We start from the raw sequence: 14660 nt of genomic DNA, 5'->3' as shown, positions 1-14660 counted from the left end.
CCATTTGCCCTGTGAATAGTAGCGAAAGGTGGTGAAGTGAAAGGTGGCGTATCCTTCCTTGAATGGCCGCACTTGTTGTTTGATTCCTAGGTTAATACACACGTTGACGCGATGACGGTCAATGAAAGTGACGTCCACCTGTTTATTTCCCTGGGTCTCAGTGAGCAGAAAGCGAAGGAAACACTGAAAAATGTAGCGGTGACGAATAATCTGAAAGAAGCTATTACAGCTGTAAGTATACCGCAATGCCACATCAGAACGCCGGGTTAGCAAATTTTTCAGGGTTTGATTCGCTATTTTTTTCGGTTCAGTGCCTCACTTAAATGCCTTTGATTTCCCATAATATTTTTCCATTGAATGTCTCTGAAATACCATCAATGTCACTTCGCAACTGCTACTCATAAGCTTTGTCGTCGAAGATGGTGGCATATGTGGAAATTGCTGATTTGTTAAAATCTTACATTCTTTACTTTATCACACCCTAGCACAAGTTATGTTTAATTTTAACATCTGTCAGTCTTATTCACTTTGTGGTTTTTCTATCGACGCTCTTGTCAACTCTCTTCCTGTTGCATCATCCTAAAAATAAACTATTCAGCCATGTACGTTGCTTCAATGGGAGTGTTCTTTTATTGTAGGCAAAGGAAAGTAGTGATATTGCTGGCTGGAAAGAGAGTGGAGTTGGAACGCTGCTATACCATTTAGCTTCCAAGGCCAAGCCGCAGATAGCTCAACACTTCAAACATGTTGCGAAGTACATATCCCAGGGGAAACTGGACTCAACTCTCAGAGTCGATGGTATGTCTGTTTTATTGTACTGTTGTTTAAGAACTGTGTGTGATAGCGTTCTAGTCTGCTCATTTTTATATTTGGTCATACAATAATATTTTGTGCATCTTTCCAGCTGCCCTTGAGTATCTACTCTCTCACCCTCAAGGAAATCTCAACCATGCAGAGTTTGAATCTGCATGTGGTGTTGGCATCAAAATCACTGCAGAAGACATTGAACATGCTGTTGAAAAGCAGATAAATTTACATAAAGAAGAACTTCTTGAGAAAAGGTTAAAAACCTTCTTTTAGGTTTTATGTTTGTCCTGGATTCTGGACAAATGCTAAACATGATTTTTTTTTTTTTTTTTTCAGATATCGGTTTAACTACTTCCCGTTAATGCAAGCAGTTAGAAATGAATTGAAATGGGCTGATGGAAAGGCTGTGAAGAATGAAATGGATCTCATGGTATGCAGGTGCTCGTACATCAATTGTTCATGTCCTATTAAATAATGTCAAGTAATAATTCATAATTTCATTGATAAAAGGTAATGAACTTACTTGGACCTAAAACTGAAGCAGACTTGGCTCCTCCTCCTGTAAACAAAGTAGACAAGAAACCAAAGGCTGCCAAAGATGCTAAGAATGTTACAAAAGAAGGCGCTCAAAAAGAAGATAAAAGCAGTGGCAAGTCCTGCTCTTACTTGACTGTTCAGTGATTAGTAAGTAAGAGGTTTTTGTACTCATCCTAATTTTTATATTTCAGCACCTACTGGGCCTGTAACAATGGCTGATTTACTGTCAAAAGTTAACTTCCATAAACCTGGAGAAAATTTCAAATCTGATGGATATGTGATTACTCCTAATACTATGGAACTACTTCAGAAGCACTTAAAGGAAACTGGTGGCAAAGTGGGTGTTTGTTTCCCTTCCATTATAACAGACGACAAATTAAATTTCATTACTGGATTTAATCCTACTTCTTCTCTCAGGTCATTACCAGGTTTCCACCTGAGCCAAACGGTATTCTCCATATAGGTCATGCCAAAGCTATCAATATTAATTTTGGCTATGCTATATCCCGAGGTGGGGATTGCAACCTTCGCTATGACGATACCAATCCTGAAAAGGAGGAGGAAAAGTTCTTTACGGGCATCAAGGATATGGTTGAATGGCTGGGTAAGTCTGGCTCTGGCTACTTTGTTTCATAACTCCAAAACTAAACATTAATTTTTAAAAAAAATTTAAGCAGACTCAATATTTTTATAGCTTGCATTTAGAGTTGGGGGAATAATTTACTTTTTATTTTTCAGGGTACAAGCCCACTAAAATTACCTATTCTTCTGACAATTTTGAACAACTTTATAAGTGGGCTATTCAATTGATTGAAGAAGGGAAAGCTTATGTTTGCCACCAAACAGCTGAAGAAGTTAAGGGCATCGATGCCCCTCTCTCACCGTGGCGGGACCGTCCAGTTGCTGAAAGTCTTCAACTCTTTCAGGTTAGTTATTTAGCTTGTGGCAAAAAGCTCTGGTAAAAATTGTGTAAACCTTATTATAATTGAAATACTTTCCCAGGATATGAAAAGAGGAAAGCTAGAAGAAGGAGAAGCTACCCTTCGTCTAAAATTGACCCTTGAGGAAGGAAAGGTTGATCCAGTGGCGTATCGTATTAAGTATGTCCCTCATCACCGATCTGGTGATACATGGTGTATTTATCCTACTTATGATTACACTCACTGTCTCTGTGATTCTCTTGAAAACATCACCCATTCGTTATGTACTAAGGAATTTCAAACAAGGTGGGACCTTATTTTATTTTATTTTAGCTAATCACTACTGCTTACCTTTTGATTATATTGGTTTATAAATGAAATTTTTTTTTTTGCTTCTATTTCAGACGGTCTTCTTATTATTGGTTGTGCAATGCTCTGAATATTTACTGCCCAGTTCAGTGGGAGTATGGTCGTCTCAATGTCAACTACACTGTTGTTTCTAAAAGGAAAATTGCCAAGCTTATCACTGAAGGCATTGTTGCTGGTAATCATTTTTAGAGTGATAGTGGTTGCAGCTATCTTAAGTTGTCAGTAATGCTAACATCTTCGCTTTTTTTATATTTTTTCTCATTTTTTGTGTAGATTGGGACGATCCTCGCCTCTTCACTCTTACCGCTTTACGTCGCCGAGGGTTCCCCAAGGATGCAATCAATAACTTCTGTGCTCAGATGGGATTGACAGGAAGTTTAGTTGTTGTCGACCCTCACATGCTTGAAGCCTGCGTTCGTGATACTCTAAATGTTACTGCTCCTAGGTAACAATCACAAAAAATAATCTTTCATTAGCCATTTTACTTAAAACTATTTGCCATCATCTCTGATTGCCTGCATTTTAAAATTCCTTTATTTTTTTTGCAGGGCTATGGTTGTGCTAGACCCTCTTCGAGTTGTCATTACCAACTTCCCTGCAGCATCAAGCATTCAAATCGAAGTTCCAGATTTCCCTGCGGATCCCAATTCTCCAAAACATACAGTTCCATTTGGATCTGAAATTTTCATTGAACATGATGACTTTAGACAGGTAGGATTTGAAAGCGGTGTGCCTTTCTTGCATTTCAAGTTTAAGACCTTAATGAGCTAATGTGTTCTTTTCCGTTTTTCATCATTGAAGGTTCTTGACAAAGGTTACAAAAGGCTGACACCAGATCAACCTGTGGGTTTGAGACACTCTGGATATGTCATTAGTGTTCAGGAAGTCCTCAGAGGCCGCTGTGGTGATGTGATGGAGCTGAGAGTAACCTGTGCTCCTGCTGATGCCAACAATAAACCCAAGGCATTTATTCATTGGGTTTCGAATCCTTTGAATCTTGAAGTTCGACTATATGAGCGGCTGTGAGTCCTTTCTTCTATTCTTTTTGATATTGATACTTGCCTCATCTTTCATTTTATCATTTTTTTTCTGAATGCCTATTTATAATTTTATTCTGAGCACATCTTTTATTTAGGTTCAACCACAAGAACCCTGAAGATCCTAAAGAGGTGCCAAATGGATTTTTGTCTGACTGTAATGTTGAGTCCCTTACAGTTTTGAATGCACTTGGTGATATTTCTTTGGCTAATGCCAAAGTATATGACAAATTTCAGTTTGAAAGAGTTGGCTTTTTCTCTGTTGACCCTGATTCAACTCCTTCTCAGGTGTGTTGATATACTGGTTTGTGTCTTCTCGATCTTATTAATTCATGAGATATGTTAACTTTTGTTTTTTTCTTTCCAGATTGTCTTCAATAGAACTGTTACTTTGAAAGAAGATGCTGGAAAGGCATAGTGGCTATGTTAATGACCAACTTCACAATTTTATCAGTTGCTATAGTTTATTTTAATTCTTATTACTGCTGTGAAATGAAAATATGCATATGAAACTAATTTATTTTTTATTTGTGAAGGTTGTGCAATGACATTAAACCCTAACTGATCTTTGAAGACTGAATCTTTCATTTTGCTTCCGTCCCATTGGGGGGCTTGATTACGCTTTTACACTGAAGCGCTGAAACGGATGCCCCCTTCCCCCCTTCCCCCCGAGGCTGCGTGCATTTCTACGTACGGGTTACACAAAGGGGAAGTCCATGTTGTGGCTGGTGGTCTGGCGGTAGTGCGTGAGCTCGGGGTGCACTCCGTTGCGCCGGTAGAACGTCTCCTTGACGATGTTCTTGCGGCCGTGGATCTTCATGCCGGCCGAGGTGAGCGGCATGTGCTCCACCAGCCAGCCGTACTCCCAGCTGGAGGTGGCGGGGAAGTGGTAGCGACGGTCCGGGCTGGTGCGGTAGCGCGCCTGCAGGAAGGCCTCGGACCCTTCTGCCGGGCACGTCACCGAAAGAGGGAGAATAGAGCGAAACCGCCACATCCCCCGAGTCTGGCTCAGGTTCGCGACACGAGCGACGATCGAACCCAAGCGAAGCCCCGAAAGCGCCTGTGGAACGCGCGATAGGCATCCCCACGCTGCAGGCGTGCAGCGGGTTGCCTACGCCGGATCCGCAGGCGCTAGAGGCCCCGGGTCCCACCTTTGAGGAGCGCTCTCTCCGCGTCGGGTACGGGCCGCATGGTGGGCAGGATCTCGACGGAGGGGTCTGGCTTGGGGAGCGGCGGCAGCGCGTGCAGCACGGCGAAGCGGGGCGCGTTCTTGTGGTCGTCCAGCCGCCGCCGCACTATCTCGTCGTACAGGATCTTGGCCTTGCGCGGCACGGCCTCGGGGGGCTTGGCCTCGTACACCTTCTTGTAGTTCTTCTCGAACCAGTGCAGTCGCGAGATGAACTCCTTGTTGTAGACTTCGGCGAAGAAGAGGGCATCGTTGAAGTTGAACTTGGAGGATTTTGAGGCGCCAGACATGGTTGCAGGTTGCGGGCGGGACTTTTGAATTTAGCGGCCGAAAGGAAAGGAAAGGGGTTGTGGAAATGAAGGGAGGGAGTGCGTCTCCCTCTTTGTTGTTTGGCCGCCTTGACAATGGCGGGGCGAGCGCGCGGAGCGGGCCGGCCGTACAGTGGATTTGCCAGAAGACTGGTGGAGGCGGCCAAAATTCTAGACGCGTTTTCAACTCCAGAGTCGCCAAATGGGACTCAAACTGAACGTGTGACCCCACCAATGGGCTCTACGAACGATGAGAGCGACAATAAGTCTTATCCAATAAATGCTTTGACGGCGTCAATCGCCAGCGGGTAGGCAACCCTTCCGACACACAAGGCCGCGCAAGGCCTCCAGCTACCTGGAGGAGAATGCGCTGGGCGTGGGGAAGTTCCACTGCCGGCCGGGTGGCGGCACACTGCGGCACGCGGTTGCTGCGTGGCTCCTACACTGAGCGGACGCCGCCTCCGCCACCCGCGACGACAGTCGCCGACCCACCGCCGCGGTGTCTAGCAGCGTGTACTCTATTTCCGATGAGCCCCTCTGCGCGTTCTTACCGGTTCTTACCCCCTCCTTCCCCCTCCTTAATGCTGGCGGCCGCGCGCCCACCCGCCGCGCCCCGGCCCGCTGTCCATGTGGGCCCGTCCCTGCGTCCCAGCGTCCCAGCGGCAGGGAAGCGGCGTCAGTTGACAAGCATCAGCTGAGCCGACCAGACGGGGTACAGCGAGGCGCTCTTGACCCTTTCCCGCCTTCCGAGCTTTCGAGTCAGTGTGCCGGCCGTGCGTTCCGCCACGCTCTCCGCGACCCTCTGCCTCCCATCACTCGGGGGTTGACGGGGCGAAGCCAAGACCCCTCCGGTAAGTCGCGGCTGGCGGCGTGGATGAGGGAGAGTGCAGTCGTGGGCGCGGCGAGGCGCGCTGAACCAGTGCACCGAATACCTGCGAAGCGTCTAGGCCGGCCAGGCCATTGCGACACGCGGGGCAGATAAGCTTGGCGGGTCAGTGACTTGGAGGGGGAGCGCGACACCTTTCCGCCGACAGGTGCAAAGAAGCGCGAGGAGGCGTCGCGACGCCGCGCCAGACCGCGCCCTGCAGCACTGCACTCCATCGACGGGCCTGTTGCGTCAGGCGGGACGCGGCGCGCAGTGGGCCAGAAGACCGGTGGGGGCGGCCAAATTTCCGGGCGCGTTTTGAGCTCCAGAGTCGCTAAACAGGACTGGAGCCGAGCTTGTGACTCCACTAATAGATTTCTCGTGCGGAGAGCAATCCATTGGTGGGGTCACACGTTCGGTTCGAGTCCCATTTAGCGACTCTGGAGCTCAGAACGCGACTAGAATTTTGGCCGCCTCCGCCCTGCCAGACGCCCCCTGAGTGCGAGGGAGACAGAGCGACGACGGCGCAGTCGGTGTCGCGGCGTCGCCGCCTGGAGACAGACAGCCGGGTCCAGCGGGATTGCCAGCGGGTCGCAGTGGGGCGAGCATATACCTCGCCAGCCTCAACAGGTTTGCTGCTCCCGTCTATGCGCGAGTGTTGCAAAGCGCGGACTAGTATGCAAATGACGGCAGGCCGTCTCCGAACAGTCTCCCGCAGTTACCGGGCGTCCAGAATGAGTGCGACAGAGACAGAGCGCCGCCGGCAGCGCTGGACCGGGTACGGCCGAGTACTTTCGATTCGGGTCGAACCGGGTAAGGGTTGACTGACGGTGGAGGTGGCGGGGCTGCTCGGAGGCTGGTCTTCTCGGGCACATATCGCCGGGGGAGGTAGACGAAGACAACGAGCTCGTTGACGTGGACGTGTCGGCGTGGGGGCGCGGCACAGCGCAGCACAGGCGCATTGCCGGGCTGGTGAAAAGCAACGGAGCCAACTTGTCGCGACCACTTCCGTCATTTTCATTATCGTTTGTTTGTTTGCTTGCAGCCTTGCTTCGCGCTTCGCGCTGCTTGCGCCGCAGCCCACCCCTTCTAGACAGCAACACAACACCATGGTCGTCGGTCCGCAGCAGCCACCCGCCACTCGGTGAGTCTCCCCTCCCTATGTGGGGGTGCCTCCTCCTGCCCCTGATGATCCTTCCTCGCGCCGTGCTCGCGGCGTGACGTCGCTCACGCACGCAGCGACGCACGCACACGCCCGGTACGACACGCTACGCGCTATCGGCCCCTCGCCGATAACGCTGCGAGTACAACGGTTAGGTCAGGTTCGGCGCCGGCCCGCCCTCGGGCCCGCCAGACCCGTCGGCGCGCATCACTGTACGTGTTTCCGTCTGTCCGCGGACGGAGTCGCAGTCGATACTTTGTGCTTTCTCTGCCGATAAGTCTCGAAACTAAATTGTTGCACTGTTTGCGGTCAACGGGGTTCCCGAAGGTTCCCGAGGGTTCCCCTTTCACACTGTACGCGACACGTCGAGGTCAACTCCTCACGTCCGCAAATATAGCGACCCGATGGTTTCGATGTGCGTCAAATTAGCGTCGTTTCGACAGCCTCGATTTTTGACGTTGGAGACATTGTAGCCCCCACGAGGCCCCTGATGAACGTGTTTCGACGGCCAGTCCGCTTCGGCCGAGGTTCTGTGCATACCTCGTTTCTTGGCAGCACCGCGTATGTCGCCTGGCTGTATTCCCACCCCGCTACTTTTTAATCGTTTTGCCTCGAGCGACCGGTCTAACTTTTCCATTCCGAATTTAAACGACGCGCCTCGACTCCTGCTGGCTTCCAGCACTTTCCCCCGTCGGCCGGGCCGCCGGACGGCCTTGGCGTTTTAGGGCCTCCGGACCTCCGAACGGGGCGCTCGTCCTCAGATGGACTGATAAGCGAAAGAGAAAGGCTCCAAATTTTACTCTTTTCGGAACAACACTGTGCCGTGGCGCCTCTGCTCGACACGTTGATGACATTGCCCGGGGGAAGACCACTTAAGCGAACACGGGGGAAATAATTATCAGATCAGGGCGAGTACTGGCTCAGCCCTAAAGCTACTGGCGCTCTATTGTCACAAAAGTTTCTACCTGATGATAAACACTAAGAAAACTATTATTTCTCCAAATATTGACGAAAGTTCTTCTGTGTGCCCTAAAGTTTTGACGTGAGACACTTGTGTGGCTGTCGGACCTTTACTCCAGCTGATAAATGAATTAATGCGCACCATGCCACGGCCATCTCCCAGCATTGAGGCTTGAGACACATCGCCTCAATAAAACCAAATCCGCAGTTCGGAGTACGGCCAGTACGGCGAGCGAGACGGCGAGCCATCAGCAAGCCACGCAGTTTGGACATGGCCCGCCAAGCGGCGGCCGAGCGGCGGCCTCGGCGCCATTTGACGGTCGTCCGACAAGTACGCACTTCATGCCACCGCCGCCGGCCAACTTTGACTCCAAACCACTGAATTGAATCAAAATTGGGAAGAGTTGTCTGCTGGCGGTAACGCGATGTCCGAAGCACCACCCCTCCCCTTTCCCGTGTCGTTTTTCGCGTGCGTACCGCTTTATGTCACCCGATAACGGTGCCCTAAGCTGCCCCGCCTCGCGAGGTCGCCGCGCTCCCCGCGGCTTGCTGACGGCGAACCCGAACTCGAGAGGTCGATTTGAGTTTCGATTTGGAGCATGGCAGCGAAAATCCGAGCCGCGGCGTCCATTGGAGCGCCCTGCTTGTAGAAAACGCGCGTCCCCTACTAGCTCTTACTGTGCGGCATGCGCTATCGGCGGGCCCAGGCTGGCGTTACATCATCGCCACCGGGGTCGCCGAACGGCCTGACGGGCCTGACCCCTTTGCTTGCCAGCGAGTCAAGTCGGCCGCCGAAACCCCCAAAACGCCCCAATTTGACGGTTTCCGCCGTGGCCGCGCGGCCCGGGGGGTGGGGTTGGCTGGCCGGGCTGCAGGCAGTGGACCGCCGGCCGGGCTTGGCGGGGTCACTGAAACAACGCGCTCGCCCATCTAGCCCGGCTAGCCCAGCTAGGGCGTCATTAGGGCTTGCCTCACTCTGGCAAATATTTTCGTGACACACCCCTTGCGCAAGGAACCAATTTTCTCGAGTAAAGAAACGTCAGACAATATTTATCGTGTCTAAGCTGATAAAACAAATTGGGAAATCCCGGAAAGTGCGTTCCAAAGCTCCGTCGGAAGGTTCTGGAAACTTCGGTTTCAGAAAAAAATAAAACATTGTTCTATACCTGCTGGAAACTCATTTATAGAAACAGTGGAAGTTTTCAAATTTTTCAGCCTTTGGGGCTCTGGTTGCGTCCTCGCTGATGCCTGACGGGTGGCTGACGGCGTGCTTGTCCTGTTGCAGGCCGGACGAGCCGCGGTGCGTGGCGGTCATCGGCGGCGGCGCCGCGGGGCTGTGCGCCGCCAGGCACCTCTCTGCCGCCGGCGTGCCCTGCACCGTGTTCGAGCAGACCGGCAACGTGGGCGGCACCTGGGTCTACAACGAGCGCGTGGGCCTGGACCAGTTCGGGCTGCCCGTGCACTCCAGCATGTACCGGAACCTCAGGTCAGTACGCTGTCTCTCTCGCTCCCGCGCAGAACGCCCCGTGAGTGCGAGGGAGACCGAGATCAGTCTGCAGTAACGGAGCCGCGGACCGCGGGCTCGGTGCAGGGCGGAAAAACACCGCCAAGTGTCTCAACGCGCGCGGCCCGCGCGGCTTGCTGCCGCTGCCCACGCAACACAGTGACCCCCGTAGTGTTGTCCGCGAGTGTCGACTTGTGTCGACGCGTTGCGTTGCTGACGCGCTGACGCGTGGCAGCCTTGCAAACAGTTTTATCTTCTCCGGGCTTCTCGATGACGTCCGCCGCGCTGCTCTGATTTCCAGAATAAACATCCCCAAGCACATCATGTGCTACCCCGACTTCCCGTTCAAGAAGGACGGCCGGTCCTACGCCTCCCACCAGGAGATCCGCGACTACCTCAAGACGTACGCCCAGCACTTCGACCTGCTCAGGTACATCCAGGTGAGTGTATTGCTGGTGCATTGCTGCACCTGGTACCCGGCACCAGCACCGGGCGGACGCACAGCCAGGCCTTCCCCCGGTCTGCCCCACTGTGCGCGGTGCGGCGCTCGGACGTCATCGTGACCCCCGTGTTGCTGTCCGCAGTTCTTCTCGCACGTCAAGAGGGTGGCGCCGCAGGGCAACAAGTGGAGCGTCATCGTGGAGGAGCTCAAGACGGGCCTCGTCTGCGAGCACATCTTCGACGCCGTCCTCGTGTGTAATGGGTCAGTTCTGAGTCCCTCCCTGTGCACTCGGCCACTGCCAAGGTTCGAGTCCGGCAAAGTTGGTTGCTTTCTGTTTCTGTCCGCCAGACACTACTCCGTGCCCTCGGTGCCGACGCTCCCCAACATGAGCCTGTACGGCGGCTTCAGCATGCACAGCCACGACTACAGGGAACCGAACCGCTTCGCCGGCATGGACGTGGTGGTGCTGGGCGCCAACGCCTCCGGGATGGACGTCGCCGTCGAGGTGTCCAAGGTGGCCAACACCGTGAGTGTCGTCGCCACTTGGCCGGAACGTTCAAACAACGCGGTGTACGCATCTTAACGCCTTTGCGCCTCTCGGTGCAGGTGTACCTGAGCCACAACCAGGACCGCATCCCCTCCCGGCTGCCCGAGAACGTGCAGGAGGTGCGGGGCGTCAAGGAGGCCACGTCTGACGGCTTCGTCTTCCTGGACGGCACCTCAGTCCGCGCCGACGCCATCATCTTCGCCACAGGTGGGCACTCCGGCCAACTCCCTTTGGCGCTGTTTTCGAATGGTCCCGCCCTAACATCGTTTTGCGGATCCCAGGCTACGAGTTCTCGTTCCCGTTCCTCTCGCCCGAGTGCGGCATCCGGACGGACAACAACCGGGTGACGCCGCTGTACAAGCACCTGCTGCACCGGGACCGCCCCACCCTGGCGCTCGTCGGCATCCCCTACACCACGGTGCCCTTCATTATCTTCCACTACCAGGTACTGCTTGCTGCTTGCACACAGTGCGCAAGAAGACCGGTGGGGGCTATCAAAACCCCGTACGCGTTTTGAGCTCCTGAGTCGCTCAGTGGGACTCGAACCGAACGTGTGACCCCACCAATGGATTGCTCTCCGAAAGAGGAATCCATTGGTGGGGTCACACGTTCGGTTGGAGTCCTGTTCAGCGAATCTGGAGCTCAAAACGCGTCCGGGATTTTAACAGCCTCTGGCCCACCGTGTTGCGGTGCCCCAAGCCCGCCGATCGTGGTGCCTTCAAGTAACGGCTGTCCACCATTTCACGCCCAGATCCGCTACTTCCTGGCCACCTTCCTGGGCAGAGTGCCGCTCCCCTCGAAGGAGGTCATGGACCGCGAGACGGAGGAGGACCTCAAGAAGCACCTGGAGCTGTTCCCCGCGCGGCACACGCACAAGATGGCCGAGCTGCAGTGGCCCTACCTGCGCGACCTGGCGGCGGCCGGCCAGTTCGAGGACGACATGCTGCCCGTGGTGCGCGCCGTGTACGACGCCGTGGAGGACGACCGCAAGCACCGCCTGCTCGTGTACCGCAGCGTGGAGTACACCGTCACGGGGCCGGACTCGTACGAGCGCGTCATGCCGGTCAACGGCGTGAACGGTGTCAACGGCGTCAACGGCGTGAACGGCGTGAACGGCGTGCACCAGCATAAGTAGCCCGCCGACCGGCGGTCTATCTCTCTCGCACCCACACGGGACGCCCCGTGAGTGCGAGAGAGAGGGCCCCCGCGGAATGAGTCTGCTGGCCGAGCCCGCCGCCGTGGCCCGCCTGCCTCTGCACTGCAGTCCGGCGACTGGACTGACATTCTCGGCCGAACTTCGCGGAGTTTCGGGTTCTGGATTTCGGTCCGCGGCGGCGGCACCCGCTGCTTCGGCTTGGCCGTGCTGCTTCGGCCGCCACGGCCCGGAGGACCAGCAAACCAGTGTACCGGTGACTACGAAAGGAAATGATGGCAAGTCTTCGTAGCAAGGCGTGTACTATAATTTAAAAAAAAAAAAAAATGGAATCGCGCCCAGCGATTTGGGGAGAAGCTTCATGCTGACGAACGTTTCAAGCTTTGTGATATCTAGCTCAGTAGGGATCTACCATCCCAAAACATTAATGTACGTTGTAAATACTTAGTTTATTATGTAAGAAAATATACAATAAAGTTATCTTCAACTTCAACTCTGAACTGAGAGATTAGTAGTGCTTTCTCACTTTCTTTAATTTTTGACAAGGAGTAAAAGTGAAACAGCAATGTTTTGGATGTTGACTTATCTCTTTTAATGCATTAAAAGAAAACCGTTTATGAATCCACACACACACAAAAAGTTTCAAAAAAATTGCTTTGGTTCTAAAGTAAAAATCACAGCTTGATATAAATCTGCAACAGTAAAGTCGAATGCATCAGTGCATCACTTCGTCGGCTGTCAAAGTTGGCCTGTATAATCCTTTACCATATAATAATACATTTTTAAGACATAGGCTATTCTTATTCACATATACATAGAAACTACATGGGACTTAATAATGTAATCAATCAAAAACTTTTAATACAGAAAACCAGCTAATTGTTACAGCAGGGAATACTGTTTCATTTTAAGTAGATCTATAATAAAAACACATGTGTGCCTAAGCTCCAGCCATCTACATAAGATTACACTCTCATTAGGCCAAGATTATGCTACAAACTCACACATTTCACCTATCAGCATAAAATGCACCCTAAAGAAAATAGAATTGGCACTTTTGACTTATGTTCCACAATTTGCTCTGGATCATTCAACAACTTCCCAGCCAGGAACACTCTGCCTAGTCAAATAACATTTAATGCTCATAGTTTTCTGCAAAGAAAAACAGAGAGAGAACAGAATAAGTTGTTTAAGAGGTTCAAGACATGATGAAATTTGTGCTGATGATTCACGCACAGCTCACTTGTCAATTGATGTACTTCTAACAATGTTCGAAGCATTTTTATTGCCCTGCAGAGAAATAAGTTATTATTATTATTATTTTAAATATTGGAAGGGAAAGGAGCCTGTCACTAATAACTGGTCAAATCCTACAAATACTCACCCTACTTTTCGATTGGTTGTGAGGCAAGGGAGGAATACTTGAATGTACAGGCACAGGCACATCGTTTAAGCTGGTGTTAACAATGTGAATGCATTCTTCTAATGTTTTAATGAAGGTGTCACAGGTGGCTCCTAAGAGATTAGTCGCCTCATCCAATGTCTGAAATCAACAAATAAATTCATGTCAAAAGTCACGAAAGAATGAAAATTAAGATGAAGGTACCAATGATTATAAAAACATCTCACTCGAATTTCTGGGCCTCCCTCCCTTGTTGCCTCAGTCTTCACAGTGTGCACTTGCTGCATGAGTAGGTCACAATACAGACGAAGTTCTGACTTTTTAACTTTCAAAATATCTGGTTTATTTTCTCCTGTCAAAGAACATTTGAAATTAAGGCCAGTGCCAGTGCAGATTCTTCAAACACAGAGCTACTCCTAATATTGCAGTGCACAGTGTGCAGGTCTCCTGCATTCCAGTGCTGTCTATGAATGCAGAGTTAAATGGCTGCTGACACTTTTTTTTTATCAGCTAACATCAGCTGTTCTCACCTGAGTCTTTCCTTGTTCTCGTAGTGACGCAAGCTTTGGTACTTCCCAGAGCCACCAGCCACTGCTGGCGCTCTTGAGCATTGGCTGCTCGTAGATAAATGTGTTGTTCACCTGGTATGACAAGATCCATACGTGTGCTGTCAACTGGATTCACTGTAGGAAAGAATTGATGAGTATGGACGGTCCAAGTTCTATCGACATTTGAAGATGTATGACTTTCTCAGTAAAACATTAATTGTTTCCTTGTCATAAATTGTTAATTGATACTTGCCATTGATTTCAAGAGCCGACACTTTCATAGAGCCTTTGCAACCTTGGATCACTTCATCTTGTGAGTTATAATACGACAGCACACCGTTTTCCAGAATGAACCACCTCGTTTGCCACCCTGTGACAAAGCAATACATGACATCAATTTCAAAATCATGCCAGTGCAAATTGAGACAACTCGCAATCAACTTTGTGAAAAGGGCCTGGATGCAGTACTCAGACACGTTAATGAAACAATGTGAACCAACAAAAGGGTTAAAAGAGAAAGTTCGTCACATATTTGGATACAACATTTGTGGCAGAGGAAATATAGACTTGCGGTTATGGTGTTAAAATATTCGAAATTTGAAAGTAAATAGGCTAGAACTTACCACTCCAATAATTCGTCCATTTCCAAAGGACACCCTCCATGCTTATCACCGACAATGTCAACAATGCCAGCTGTCAAACGGTAAGACGAAGACTCACATCGAGCCAACGGAAGGTAACAACGTGACCACCAACAAGTTTTCTCAAAGAATAAAAGAGATGTAAGCTGTGTTTACTGCAGAGAAATGCCAACAGGAACACAATATGTTTACAGTGATAAAATCGCGAAAAAGAAGGAGGAAATGAGATCGGACACCGACAGCCGACGACACCGAACAAACGATCGTCTGGA

The 14660-nt window shown here is 50.9% G+C and overlaps 4 protein-coding genes across 7 annotated transcripts; 2 read left to right on the top strand and 2 right to left on the bottom strand.

Moving 5' to 3' along the window:
- The first annotated feature begins 15 nt into the window (after positions 1 to 15).
- On the top strand, positions 16 to 4182 carry LOC117651608 (probable glutamine--tRNA ligase). Its single transcript, XM_034395767.1, has 15 exons — positions 16 to 231; positions 639 to 798; positions 905 to 1061; positions 1144 to 1237; positions 1318 to 1456; positions 1536 to 1681; positions 1762 to 1948; positions 2083 to 2270; positions 2347 to 2570; positions 2669 to 2808; positions 2907 to 3078; positions 3182 to 3344; positions 3435 to 3655; positions 3769 to 3958; positions 4038 to 4182. The coding sequence occupies exons 1-15, from the start codon at positions 112 to 114 to the stop codon at positions 4086 to 4088; spliced, it is 2352 nt and encodes a 783-aa protein (XP_034251658.1). The 5' UTR covers positions 16 to 111; the 3' UTR covers positions 4089 to 4182.
- On the bottom strand, positions 4145 to 5591 carry LOC117651610 (protein ATP6V1FNB). Its single transcript, XM_034395770.1, has 2 exons — positions 4822 to 5591; positions 4145 to 4615 (listed from the first exon to the last, which is right to left on the bottom strand). The coding sequence occupies exons 1-2, from the start codon at positions 5144 to 5146 to the stop codon at positions 4368 to 4370; spliced, it is 573 nt and encodes a 190-aa protein (XP_034251661.1). The 5' UTR covers positions 5147 to 5591; the 3' UTR covers positions 4145 to 4367.
- A 227-nt stretch (positions 5592 to 5818) lies between these two features.
- Positions 5819 to 12290, top strand: LOC117651591 (flavin-containing monooxygenase FMO GS-OX4-like). Of its 2 annotated transcripts, none has more exons than XM_034395736.1 (9): positions 5819 to 6015; positions 7075 to 7173; positions 9437 to 9637; positions 9957 to 10095; positions 10240 to 10358; positions 10446 to 10623; positions 10704 to 10851; positions 10926 to 11089; positions 11396 to 12290. In XM_034395736.1, exons 2-9 carry the CDS (start codon positions 7139 to 7141, stop codon positions 11777 to 11779), a joined length of 1368 nt encoding a protein of 455 aa, XP_034251627.1. In that variant the 5' UTR covers positions 5819 to 6015; positions 7075 to 7138; the 3' UTR covers positions 11780 to 12290. The 2 variants fall into 2 exon arrangements, with proteins under 2 accessions (XP_034251627.1, XP_034251628.1); XM_034395737.1 differs by lacking the exon at positions 5819 to 6015 and adding an exon at positions 6517 to 6659.
- Positions 12291 to 12365: 75 nt separating this feature from the next.
- LOC117651592 (pleckstrin homology domain-containing family A member 3-like) lies at positions 12366 to 14636 on the bottom strand. Of its 3 annotated transcripts, none has more exons than XM_034395738.1 (7): positions 14371 to 14636; positions 14001 to 14117; positions 13730 to 13882; positions 13427 to 13551; positions 13182 to 13340; positions 13041 to 13087; positions 12366 to 12949 (listed from the first exon to the last, which is right to left on the bottom strand). In XM_034395738.1, exons 1-7 carry the CDS (start codon positions 14408 to 14410, stop codon positions 12940 to 12942), a joined length of 651 nt encoding a protein of 216 aa, XP_034251629.1. In that variant the 5' UTR covers positions 14411 to 14636; the 3' UTR covers positions 12366 to 12939. The 3 variants fall into 3 exon arrangements, with proteins under 3 accessions (XP_034251629.1, XP_034251631.1, XP_034251630.1); XM_034395740.1 differs by having other exon boundaries at positions 13034 to 13087; positions 14371 to 14635; XM_034395739.1 differs by having other exon boundaries at positions 12366 to 13087.
- Between the last annotated feature and the right edge of the window lie 24 nt (positions 14637 to 14660).

This window comes from Thrips palmi, unplaced genomic scaffold (genome assembly GCF_012932325.1).
Source record: "Thrips palmi isolate BJ-2018 unplaced genomic scaffold, TpBJ-2018v1 HiC_scaffold_6, whole genome shotgun sequence".
Taxonomy (NCBI): Eukaryota; Metazoa; Arthropoda; class Insecta; order Thysanoptera; family Thripidae; genus Thrips; species Thrips palmi.
This window is presented reverse-complemented; position numbering and strand designations above follow the sequence as displayed.